Source organism: Limulus polyphemus, unplaced genomic scaffold, assembly GCF_000517525.1.
Source record: "Limulus polyphemus unplaced genomic scaffold, Limulus_polyphemus-2.1.2 Scaffold122, whole genome shotgun sequence".
Classification (NCBI taxonomy): Eukaryota; Metazoa; Arthropoda; class Merostomata; order Xiphosura; family Limulidae; genus Limulus; species Limulus polyphemus.
Window position 1 is genome coordinate 162886 of NW_013665732.1, and position 14128 is coordinate 177013.

Here is a 14128-nt window from a genome sequence, read left to right on the forward strand (position 1 = left end):
CCATATTTTACTAGTTAACTTCTTATATAACTAGAAAAACATACATAATATTCTCAACCACATATATCTCAATATGAATATCCATATTTTACTAGTTAACTTCTTATATAACTAGAAAAACATACATAATATTCTCAACCACATATATCTCAATAAGAATTTTGTGAGTTTGTAGAAATAGGTAAACTGCAAATAGTAAAAAGTTTTACAACCTGAAAAATAATGAGGAAAAGGTTTTTTAAGTCACTCTGAGCTGTGTCATAGCGTTCTTCTTTACGTTCTATCATTTCTTCAGTTGGGATGTCTTTATCACTATCATCACCACTATCTTCGTCATCTTCTTCAGCCTGAAGAAGGTGCACTTAAAACATTAGGACTTCTACTTCAAATATTGAACTAGTCATTATTCATTATATAATTTATACAAGATCAGCATATACTAAATAAATTAATTAAACGATGCAAAAAAAACACTTTTTTCTTTCACACCTACTGTTATATTTGTGTTAACTTTTTAACAATGTTACAGTGAATGGCCGTAAAACCACATCTGAACCAAAAAAAAGATGTTACAAGATTATAGATAAGTTGGTTAATCAAGAATGTTGACATTCCATGTAATTCAATATTAGATGAACTATGTTAACCATCTACTTTTGGCTTATAAAAATGATTTTTGCAAAACTGGTTTATAAAACCAACACACCCTAAAGAAAAATAATAAATACTTCAAGCAATTTCATTTATCTTGGGAAAACAATCTAGTATTAAAAGCTCTTCAAAGCATGGCTTAAATTAATTATAAATCCTGAGCTTGTATAATAACCCTACCAAGCCAGATCTCTATTATTAAAATGAAAGAAACCATTCATATTGGTTAATGTATATTATAGGTGAATAAAGTAGCCTTAAAGTGTGTTCATTATTTTCTAATAAGGCACTCAAAACAATACAGCAGTGTCTATTAAATTGAGCATTCTCTTCCAGTTACATCAAAATTGATATAAAAAAAAGAAAGAGCATATTAGGCAGTTGGTTTTCAGTTTATATATTGTTACTTTTCATAACCTTATTTAAATTCATTGTATTTTTTCACTTAAACATATCTGATGAATAAGTTATTACATCAGAGCAAAGACCTTTTTTTTTAAGTTCTACCTATAGAATATTAAACAATCACAATTATAGTAAACTGTCCAATAATTTCAAGAATACTAATGTAGTAGCTATCAAAATGTTTTAGTTACCTTAGATTTTCTTTTAAATCTCTCAAAATATGAGAACTAAAGTGAAAAAGACAGCAGTAAAGTTGACAGTTTCTTGTCAATATATTTAACAACTGCTCAATAAGAAATGATATTTTTACTAAGGTGGATTAAGAAAAACTAGTTTTGGAATGAAAAGAGGAGACTATTTGAAACAATACCAACAAATGTTTAAAATCATGGTACAGAAAATATTTTTAGTAAAATCACCTTCTCAATTTTGCAGCCGTTTACACAAGTAAGAAAGTATGAAATATTTTCTTCTTGCCTTGACTTACCATTTGGATAATGCTGGATTTAGTAGACTCATGAAAAAATGCATTTTTGTCTTCATTTATTATCTAAAATTATTCAGTAAGATTTCTTTTATTTGACAATTGCTATCATGATGCCACTATACTGTTATGATGGTTAGAGCATATTCAGCCACGGCAAACAAAATTAATGGTTACATTTATACAATAGTAGATAGAGAAGTCAACAGAAGAAAAAAAAATAATTAAATTTCGCAGAGCAGGCTATGAGTGCGTAGTGTGAATAAGTTTGGCTCACAGTGCCTCCTGAAAAAATTTTCTCAATTAAGTGATCTCAGAGCAATTCTGAGCATGTTTGGGGGACAAAATATGAATATTTTAAGGTGCACTGTATCCTGTGAAAAATTCACTGTTTCTCTCAGTAAAGGGGTTATCTATTCTGGTTCCTCACCTATGAACAATAAATAGTTGATCATTGTATTTGCTAACTTAATAAAAAACCTATTATTGTCCACATGAAACCAGACAAGTTACTGCCTAAACTTGAAAATTTTGAGAATTTAGAATAAAAGTACTCCCTTTAGGTCCAAGCATTTTGATCTCAAAGATAATGTGTCCATTTACATTACGACATGTGGCTAGAAGGTGACTGACTGGCTCGATGATGAAATAAACCCAAAAGAATTTTCATCCAAGTTCTATAGCTCATTTTAGGATAAATGGCTTGGCATATCTAATAAATATGTTGACATATGAAAAGACGGTGATCAACTGATTATGTTTTTTCAAGTTGGATAGCGCATTATAAAGACGGATTTCGACAAATTATATTTCAGCTTTACCTGAAAAATTGCTGTCCTCACATGGGCATGAGGAACGCAGCCATAGCTATAATGCACAGAGCATGTGCAGTGGAATGTTCCGTGGAAAGCAGCCAATGAGGGAGTCGCATTATAATTATATACCATACTCTTTGTTTACTAAAAATTGTGAGCACGTGGAACAGCATGGTAGCATAGGCTGGACCCCCTATATTTTTTAACCGGATTTACACAAATCACAGAAAATGACACAGATGATGAAGAAAAACTCAGAAGTAGCAGAAAACAAACAAGTAAAGTAACAGTGACAAGTATTAAAATACCATTTACTCCAGCTCTCTTACCTTCTGTAGCCTAACTCGTGCTTCACTTAATTCTGTCTGCATTTTCTCTACATGTCGAATCATCTTTTTGATAGTCAAATGAAGTATCTCCCACACATAGCCCCTAGAAAAGAAAATATTAACTAATTATCTTCACCAACACAAGCCCTAGTAAATAGAAATACAAAATAATTATCTTTGCTCACACAGGCACTAATAAAGAAAACACAACCAATTATCTTCACCATCATGAGCCTAGTAAATATTTATTTGCTTGTTTATTGAATTTCATGCAAAGTTACCCAACAGCTATCTGCACTAACCATCCATAATTTAGAAGTGATAGACTACATAATAGGCAGCTAGTCACCACCACTCACTCTTGGGCCACTCTTTTACCAATGAAAAGTGGGATTAACCACACATTATAATTCCCCCACAACTGAAAGGGTGAGCAATTTCAATGATGAAATTCAAACTTGCAATCCACAGATTGTAAGTCATGTGCCCTAACCACTAGATCATGCCAGATTATCCTTAGTAAAGAAAATTCTAACTTCTTACCACCCACGCAAAACTTAGTAAATAAAACATGAACTAATTATCTTCTCCTCCACAGGCCTTAGTAAAATAAATTTTACCTTTTTATCATCACCCTCACAAAACCTAGTAAAGGAGCTACAAACTACTTATCCTCTCCTCCATAGACCCTAGTATTAGTCCAGAAAGATTTCAAATCAGACACATGCTAAAATAGCATTTCAGAACCATCTTATGTCTGCCATAAATCACTCTTTAGTATAACTTTCCTTAATAACCAGAGCTCATTAGCTGGATGACAAAATTATATCTGAAATGCTCCTCGAGTTCTCAGATTGAATAAAGGCCTTTGGTATTAGTTATGGCAGACGAAAGATGTATTCAAAATGCTCCGATTCAAATTCCACAAAGGAAGTTCAACTAAAGATATCTGCAGTCAAATGTGATTGTAATTACTTTTGTTAGACCTAAAACCTTCTTTGCATTGCCTGGTAAGGAGTTTATGGCATAAAGCACAGGAAATATTTTACATTAGATGGGCCTTAGTATAGACTTACAAAACAAAACAGATCTGGTATTTCATATAAAAAGACCCCAGTAAAGAAAGGAATGAAAGAAAGAAAAATCTTCCATATAAAGTTTCTAGTAAAAAAAAAACAACAAAAACATATATGAAGCATCTTTTAAACCTAGGCAATAGTAGTTACTTCCTCAGAAAGTTTCTAGTTAGTGAAGTGCCATCAATGTATACAATATATGCCTTTGAATTCATCAACAATTTTTAAAATACTACAATATTTTTATGAATATGAAAAGGCCAGCATATAAGCAGCCTGATTACATCAGCTGTCTTCCTGCTTATCAATTCATGCAGTGTTCAAAGCTGTGCCACATTGCCTAGGTACATAATATCATATGCAGCCAGCCTCCTGATCAGCTGTGTATTGGATAATTTAGCTAAGGCGTGCAACTATACAACTGAATTCCCATGATGGAATACTTGACATTAAATACAGTGAATTAACTTGTAACTGACTATCTGCATACCACATGTCACAACACCACGCCAAACAAACCAAGTGTCATCATGAACTATGATAGTAGTTCATAACAGGGATCACAAGGAATTGCACAAAACCCTAATATAATGTCCACAAAACGCACCTTAAACAGTACAGATTCAGTTCAAACAACACTTTAAAACCTTTACTATTGACTACTAAGGCTGTACACATAAAAATACACAAAAAATCATGCATGTCAGACTTACAAAGAAAATCTGCTCAAAATAGCCCATTTTTAATTCTTATTATTATTCTCTTACCAGCCTACAATAAAAAAGGCTTGGTATATTGCACTCAAACATTTTGTTGAATACTGAATAAGGTACTGTGAAGATTGTAGGGTTATTGAAAAGTTAAATTGTTTTTATATACTTTACATATGCTGAAAAATATCATAATCTTAGTGTAAGCAACGTTATCATTACCCCTTGAAGTTAGCTTTTTTTACAAACATCAGGTGTTCCTTTAAAAAACTTAAGTACAGGGTGACACGGGAATTACTACCCAATAATAGATGAACATTAAATGACTGTAACATGTAGATACTCAATAAAAAATGCCAGCATACAAGGCTAGAGATATTGTAGACATTATTTACTCAAACTACAAATCCCTATGTTGACACCATCAAATGTAATTTCAGGTAAGAGCATGGAGCCAAAATATGGGATTTTAGTTTGAGTAAATAATGTGTATAGTTTCTCCAGCCTTGTTTGCTTACTTTTTTTTATGATCCCTATTTGTAGGTTTTTAAAATTCCTATTTTTTTTATTTATCTTATTTATATATAGTATTATGTAGCTAAAGTACGGTGTTAGTTTCTCATCTACCTAAACATTTTCCTAGTAAAATTATTTACTTCACAAAATAAAATATTTAAATAAAAAATAGGAAAACTTTTGTGAAACTATTTCTGTTTGTTTTTCATACATTTAACCCTAACATGCACAGATGGGGTTCAAAGAGTGCATGCCCTGATTTTGTGCATCTGATGTCAGAGTTATCAACATTTTTTTTACTCTCCACTACTGATTTTGCAACAGTTTGTGTTAAAAAAAAAACCAGATACAGTATAGAGGGATACTAAAAACAATAATGTAGATATACATTTAGGAGATTGTAGAAGTTATGAAAATGCAATTTGCAAAGTGTATGATGGACAAAAGTATTTTTATTCTTTACTTGAACATCACTTTACATCCTGACTTGTCGGAGTCCGAGTCAGACTGACTTTCGCATTTCAGAGACATATTTTGTACAACAGACTTGTACTGATGACTAAAAACTGGCTACATTTAGTGAAGATATACTTTTTAAATTCAGAGTTTAGTTCTCAAATACAGCATCAGTCCACTGAAATCAAATCCTTATATAATAAATATTGCTATTACTGTATTCAAACGATACGCATAAATAAAATAAGCTGTTATTTATTGAAAAGAATCTAGATCTATTAAATATAAATTGAACTTGACCAAGAAGACTGTTTGCAAAAATCACAATACCTAGTCTGACAAAGGTAATTGTGATACCATTTTGAAAAGACGGGTCCTAAGGCAGTGGTAAATCTTTTACAGTTTGTGTGACTTAAAGACAAAAGTCATGATTATTGCCATTGACAAAATAAACTTAAAAAAAATTAATGAATGTCAGTGAAGTAGAAACTGACTGGATATATAAAATGGAATTTTCTGATGAATAACTAAAAAAAATTAAAATTCTGAAACAAAAGAATTGGAATATATATTTTGTTAACTAGTATCTCACAACAAAATCGTGGAAACTTCACAACCCAAAATATGACTAAATCAAATTATATGAATTTTTTTTAAAGCCAAGATTCAACACTGATAAGAAAGTTTGTTCAAATGGTCATCCCATTTGTTAAGTATCTCCACTGTGAGGAAGAAAAACAAAAAGGGGGATATCGATGACACCCTAGAGACCAAGAAAAGCCTAGTAAGCAATCCTAATTCACTAGTAGGCAAAGGGTTAAAACAGCTTTCATTAATTACCAGAAGGCAAAGGGATTAAACAGCAACTCTAAACCACACATAATAGAAGAATTAAAATGGTCTCATCCAATGTGCTATTCACACCAACCACAGTTAATCAAATTATGTTTGCAATAATTCAAGATTGTAAACATACAAATTAATACTGCAAATCAACATGAGGTATCACTACTGAGAGTTAAGTATAATAAAATATATTCTTCATAGAAAATACATTCGATAGCAGCATAGATATAAAATCTATAAATAAAAGCTCCCATTGATATATATGTAACAAATAAAATTAGGTATGCTATGACATTAAATGAAACACATTGAATCTATGCTTCTATAATAATAATGAAAAGGAATTCCTATGATTTTTAATATCATTATCTGTTTAAACCTTAAGTAACTGTATGTAGAATAGTTATACTTACTTTGTGAATTCTGGAGCCATTTCTTTAGAAAAAACCCAGTTAGCCACAGCAGAACACTCGAGGATTTGAGTCTTAAGTAACTTGTCTATGAATACACACATCATCTAAACCAGTTACAAAAAATGAAAGGACAACTTTTAGAGAATTGAAGTCCACAATTAAAGTCTTTTTAAGTTCTTGGCTTGCTTAATCTAATATGGTTTATAATATAGAAATATTTTACAAGACAGAAATTTGACCATGAAACTAAAACATCATTATTATCAAAATGCTAAAACAAACCACATCATTATATTTATTACTGAGAATGTTAAGAAACAAGAAAAAATATATCAAAACAGAAACTGAAAACTAACATTAATAGCTATACTTAAGATTTAGGTTTACTTTACATCTCATATAACAAGAACAAGTTACTAGATAAATTTTAAAAAGGAAGTTGAGTAGAACAAAAGCATATGATATTAACAGCAAGGCTTAGGATATACATGAAATAAGTCAGAGTCAAATTGGTTAACTTAAGAACACTATAAGACTTAGTAGTGTTTATGTTGATGTTTTTTAAGAGCAAAACTACACAAATAACTATCTGTGCTTTGTCTTCTGCAGGCATCAAACCTCAATTTTTAGTTAGAAGCCCTCAAGCTTACCACTTAGCCTCTGGGAGACAAGTGTTTATGTATTATTAAGTCTTGATCAGCTGTTACAGAAACATAGTACTGTGTAATAATGAATATTAGAGAAAATGTATATTTATTGCAAGAATCAAAGATATAAACCTGCTGATGATTTTTCCATAGTTCAAACATGCTTCTCAAGATGCAGATTTGGGCTTCTTCAGATGAAGCTAGCATTCTGAACACATAGTGAAACCTGCAAAAGACGAAAAAAAAAACATGTTAAGTCTAAAGTATGAAATACAGTTTATAATAGTTTCACAGCTTTAATAACGACTAGTCTGAATACTGAGTTAGTTATCATTGAATTATTATGCATAAATTAAGAACTTAATATAGCTTCATTTAATACAGGACCTTTTGAATAGTGATTAAAATTTATTATAAACTTAAGAAGTCAATGTTCTATCCCTAATCTATAGCAATTAGGATTAAATACATTGTGCTTTTAAAATCTATTTACAGAACCTAGTGGATAGCTATTAAACTTAATACAATTTTATAAGTTTATTTTAAAACTTTATATTTAGGAGGCAATTATGAATTTTACAAAACTCACACTATATATAGCACCTATTTTCAAAGTAACTAGGTTTACACATGGCTCAGACATAGTCTATTAATTACTACAATTCACCAGTAACTGAAGTTCAACAGAAGGTCTCTAAAATACATCATAATGCTAAACTGGTGCAAGTCCACTTTACTCATCAGATGGCAAAAAAAGGTTTATTAAAAGATGTTCTAGTTTAGGGCTCAGTAACTGTTTTTCCATCATAATAAGAATAAATCACCCTTTTTAAAGGGACCGTGAATTTTACAAGGCAAATACATATATTATTGTCAGTATTATAATTCAGAGAAGCCAACATCTTTAAGCTGAAAATATCTGAAAGTGAAAATAAATCATTGTTTCCTACTTTGTAAATGAAATTTTAATATAAAACATTATACTGAGTTAAGTTTTGATAACGATTAATTGACCAGTTTTTACAAACTACCAAAATAAAACATGCAGAAAATCTGGGTCTTTATGCTAAAAAATGATGATTATGACAAGATTAATTATGAAAGTATTCAGAAAACTCATTAACCCTCTCACTACGGGCATCCTTTTCTGCTCATGTCACGAAGTTTTTCTGAGTTATGTTAAAAATCTAATAAATCTAAACTACTTTCCTTTCATAGTATATGAACAAACTTGGCATAAAAACATAGCTAATAATCCAAATTTTAACATTATATAAGTTCTTAATTGTATAGGACAACATTAAAAACATACTATATTTATAACCAACAGAAAGCCAAAGTTTTAATCTATCAAATGATGTATTATATTACATTGTTTTCTGTATAGAGAATGTTCGATTTAGCTTCCAGTTCAAACATTATTTCCATGGAAAACTCATCAATGAGCTTAGCTTAATTTGTAGCGGCTTTTGTCGCATAGTTAGAAAGCCAGAAAAATTGTGATAGTTATAGGACATTGTCTGATTCTTGTGTGTTATTATTCTGTGTTCTTTGGTGCATTATTTAAATAAAAAATTATTTAGTGCAGTAGTACCATTACTATAAAAAAAAGTAGGGTTAAGTTGCATTGACAGTCAGTAGCAGCCAAAAAAAAAGAACCAGATAAGTACTGTATTTCTTGTTTTTCATGTGTATTCTTTATTTATCATTATAAAAGTAACTAAAATGTATAAATTAGAAACTTTTTAGGTTAGATCTGGTAAAGAATAATAACAATAAAACTTTTTCAGGAGGTACGCTCACATGAAGCACACGCTTTATGTAATTCGATGGGGTAATGTGAGCCCCATGTTCACCAAGTAACTCAAAAATTTTATGGTGGGAATTTTAGTTAGACATGGTTCAAAGAGCAATAAAACAAGAAAATTTAAGAATAAGTTGATGTATGCTGTTACAAGTTTAAAGCTATTTAGGATAAACAAATGTAGTTTCATGTTACAATTTGAAGTCATTCTAAAAAGAAAAATGGGGTAATCTTTTTTTTGTGGCTAAGAGGTAGGTCAAACTGACCAACCTCATAGAGTTAGGGTTGAGAAAATAACAGATAAAACAGTTTTACTGAAAAAAAAAACGTTTGAAACTTGTTTAGGGAATTTTAGTGATTATACAAGTGAAATTTGAGATTTTTCAAACAAAGAAATATCTTTTTAATTTTAACACGAAAATCATTTTGCAGCACTCAGAACAGTGAACACTTTGACTTGATATATTCATGAAAAACTTTTTAGTGAAAACACTTCATTAAAAATTCAGATTTTTTGTTTACAAATGACTCTTAATACTTACTGAAAACTTGAGAAATTTTGTGAAGATACACAAAACATATTAGAAGTTATAGCATAGAAACTCCAAAAGTCAATTTAGGGTCAATATTTAAGTCGAATCAAATGAGCCCATAGTGAGACACTTAAAGTGTAAAATATGTGATACAGTATGTGCATTTCAAAGGGGAAACTGTTTTGTACATTACACAATTATAGGTTAACTTTTTTTTATCAAACAACCTAACAATGGTTCAACATTACATTCACATGATTTTTGCAACAAACTAAAAAATGTATTTTGTTTAATTTATAAAGTTTAATACTTTAAGCTTACTGTTATTTAACATTTCAAATGATAATGCAAATTAAGTATGTTATTAATATTTTTCTTTCTTTTTTTTTTGAAATAGGGCCTACATTTTATCCCCAGTATCAAAGGTAGGTTCATCCCAGAAGTCCTAAAGGATTCTCTAAACTAATCATGGAATGAAAAAGTTTTATTATTATTATTCTTTACCTTATCCAACCTTAGAAGTTTCTAAATTCTACATTTTAGTTACTTTTATAATGATAAATAAAGTATGCACATGAAAAACAAGAAATATAGTACTTACAAAGCTGTTTTCACATTGAACTTTGTGATCTACGAAATGCCCATTCAAGATTCTAATAAAATTATATCACTCCCTGTTTTATCATGAGTCGCAAATGTTATCTTAAAACCAAAACTTTCAGAAAATGTATAACATGAAATACATGTTATTTCCAATAGCAGCACCCATCATACAACAAGGTCCTTAACATAAAATACTTTTCATAAAGTAAAAATTTCATTTAGGCTCATACTTGGCAATAGCAGCAAAACAATGGGAAAATGACTTGCTGGCTAAGTTTAAAAGTGTTTGGACAAACACTTCGATCTTCAGAGGATTATGAGTGGGTTCAACTGAAATGACAACATAATAAAATGATAAATATAATAAATACAATGAATGACATGAAATAAAACATGGACAACATATATTTCATAACACACCACATGAACCATAAATAAACTTCTGTATATCATCACAAATTGTAATAAATACAGCAGTTGAACAAAAACAAACAAACTTCAAGTGGAATCCTTTTAATACCATCTGGTCTACCTCTGCCTGGTAGAACCAATTTACTTCTTTACATTAGAGCTTCTACAAATTCCTGAAATGTATAATGAGAAATTAGGTTCCATTCCTGGATGACACAACTGAACATCAAATAGGGTGGTATCATTCACTCACAACAATTATTACATCCACCTGATGAGACATACAGGATAACTGCCATACTACAAGAACCTTCAGTAATGTTCCTCTTGCAAAATCAAGAAGCTGTGCTATTTGCTTTGGGTCACTAAAGCACCTGTTAATGCAGGATATTACAATCAGGCCTCTTTGAAAGTCACACTCCTTTCCAATGATGTTTGATAACTAATGTGGGCTAGAGCTTTACATGTGTTTAAATAATACAGATCACCTAGCTGAGAGGTCACTGGAAAGACAAATTAATTAGTCAACTAGGGGTCTAGCCCATCTATGATCTGGAAGTATTTGTTTTGTGGGTATTGAAAACCAATTTTTAGCATTATAAGCCCTCAGACTTACTACTCAGTAACCAGGGATCACTTGGGGGGAAAAATGGGTATATCTTTAAGCAGATGTCTTTTTTTTCCAACCCCTGTATATTAAAAATATATTAAATACAACTCTATAAAAAATCAAAATGTGTATAGAATACTTAAAAACTCACTACAAATAACCAAGATTTATTGATTTGGTTAAAATCACCACAGCTATTATTTCAAACATTTCATCTTTAAGTCTAAACATCAAAGTATCATGTGCAGTGAATTTTTAATCAAATTAGAACTTTAATACTTGCTTTTTTATATGACTTTACATTTGGGTTTCATTCTGAATTAATACACTAGAGAAAGATTTTCCTATTGTCCATGAACCTTTTATGAGAAAAAAAAACAACAACAAAACCTACCATCATCATCATGCAGTGGATTGGGCAGATCTTTGATTAACAATAGGGCTTCTTCAGGTGTACACTTTTCCTTTATAGCCGATGCCAGTTGGTGAGCTACCATTGTTCCTGGGAGTGAACCTAGGTAGAAAATAAAATGTTTATAATAAGCCAATATTCCCCAAACTACCAGTAAAATATAATAGTTTTACTGTTCCTAGAAGTGAATCTATAAATATAAGTAGTTAACAACAATTTCAATTGTTTTAACTCTAAAATGCCTGTGCCCAAGTGCTTCAAATTGATTCATGTTCTATGGTTTATTAAATTACAAAAAAAAACAAAAAACTACTGGGTGAAATAATTTACTTGAGAGATGTTTACTATTGGTTATGTAGCTTCTGCAAAATAAAATGTCATATTTTTAAATTTGAAATTTGTATGAACTTGCAACTTCACATAATTTAAAAGATTCCATTACAATATGACTTTAAGAAACAATTTAAAATATTTAACTTTGTTGTTGATTTAAATTACTGATTTTTAACACTTCCTATATTCTTGTAAAACTTTTCAATAAAGGTTTTATTTTATCTTTATTTTGAGTTTAAAAATACCACCCACAGTTTCTCTGTGTTTACAATCACTGATTTACACTAAAAATAACTTTTTTTACAATACAAAGTTATAATCAAGCCAAATTTTAAAAAATTATTAATCAAAAAATTTCATTTATATTGTTTTTACATTTATTCTTAATGATTGGTTTCTGCCAACTTAACCCTTATGCAATTTGCAGGAATTAGACTGAGGAATGATATGTGTGCAACAATACATAAGGTAACTCTTAGATTTCTTAATGTATCTTCACAACAACTGGTAAGATTTTGTTACAGGTTATAAGTATCTTGTACACAAATAATGACATTATTTTAATTAAGTCTTTCTATTAAAAATATGTTATTTATCTATTGTAATTATTTGCACTCAAAATATTAATAGTTTGAGTGCAAGATGATTTAAATTTTAAGTATAAAATACTTTTCTTCACCTGTATTTCATTTGCATAACCTCTAGAACCTCCTAAATGAATATCAAGTTTTTAAACTCGACAACTACCAATGCCATTTTTAAATTCCTTTCTGCACATGTTACTGTGTTACATTCAAAATTTAATTAAACCACTTTGCTATCAATGTATTTTAATGAAATTATTATTATCAAGTATGTTATAATTTAAGGTTTTATCTTATCTAGTTTTATTCCTTTATTTTAAAAAGAAACGTCTAAAACAGCAGTTAAAACTTGATCTACTTGCAGTTACAATTCTCAACTTTTAAGAGCTTTTATACAAGAAACTGTGAGTAGATAATATAGACTGTTATCTTAGACAGTCGAAGTCCACTGTACACATGTATTTTATTACCATCTGGAAATGTTCCAAGAATTTCTCCCCACAATAAACCATTGTAAATTTTTTCTATGTTTAATGTCAGCCACACCTACTTGCAAGGTCAAAGCTGTGTTGCTATGTGATAGTTTGAAGTTGAATGGCAAGCTTATAACCAATAGAAAGAGCAGATCTCCCATTATTTATTTAACTTGGCGAAGAGACATTACCAGTGTATGGATCTGTACGCATGAGATAGAAATGAAGCTTAGTCCATTGGTTATACTTTCTTGCCTTATACATATTAGTGTGATAGACAGTTAGAATTTACTTTTATATTTTAGTTAATTATGTGTTATTTGTGTTTTTGAATGCATATTTGGAAAGGTTTAATCATTTTTATAAGTTTATCTTGTCACCTGGATTATGAAATGCCATAAAGTATTGGTCATTCACGCTTGATTTCTCCGAATTTCGTGAGTTAAACGAGTCCAATTCCAGTTTTCTCCTGAAATACTTCCTCCTTTGATTGATCCTTCCTGTTTTAGTTGAATTTAATTGCTAACATAGGCATAAATAGCTCCTAAATTTTAGCACTTTTTCTGCTATAGACATGAAAGTGCATTCGCACCCTTTCAATGCCTGTGAAAAATAAGGTAAATATTAACACGAGTCTATGCTTGGGACTAATAATGCTTGGAAATGGCTTGAATGGGTAATGAAGAAAAACTTTAATATAAGTTTAACATAACAGCAAACGTACAATGTTCCAACAAGGTTTTGTCATCATCAGGTACAAGTAGTTTACATTGACACAGATATATATATACAGTACGGAACAATGGTGAAAAAACATGAGACAGTATTTTATTGTGTTCTCTGAATGTGGTTTCCAACTTTCTTCCTGTTTCTCCGATGTAGAATCATGGGCAGATATTGCATGTTATTTTGTAAATGATCTTGTAATTGTGTGATTCTAAATAATTTTTGTTTAGTAACAATTTTAATTTGGGGTCAGGTTTTTTAGAGAATTTGACATTGACAGGAATTTTGTGT

At 30.2% G+C, this 14128-nt stretch overlaps 1 protein-coding gene across 3 annotated transcripts in view; it reads right to left on the reverse strand.

The window, feature by feature from the left end:
• LOC106472631 overlaps positions 1-14128 on the reverse strand; it is a 193250-nt gene that overhangs the window by 3650 nt on the left and 175472 nt on the right. For all 3 annotated transcript variants that reach the window (XM_022401998.1, XM_022401993.1, XM_022401989.1), the window contains 6 exons: positions 11704-11823; positions 10519-10618; positions 7481-7574; positions 6702-6805; positions 2685-2787; positions 213-347 (listed from right to left, as the gene is read on the reverse strand). In XM_022401998.1, coding sequence (XP_022257706.1) covers positions 213-347; positions 2685-2787; positions 6702-6805; positions 7481-7574; positions 10519-10618; positions 11704-11823 — 656 coding nt within the window. The remainder of the gene's footprint in view (positions 1-212; positions 348-2684; positions 2788-6701; positions 6806-7480; positions 7575-10518; positions 10619-11703; positions 11824-14128) is intronic.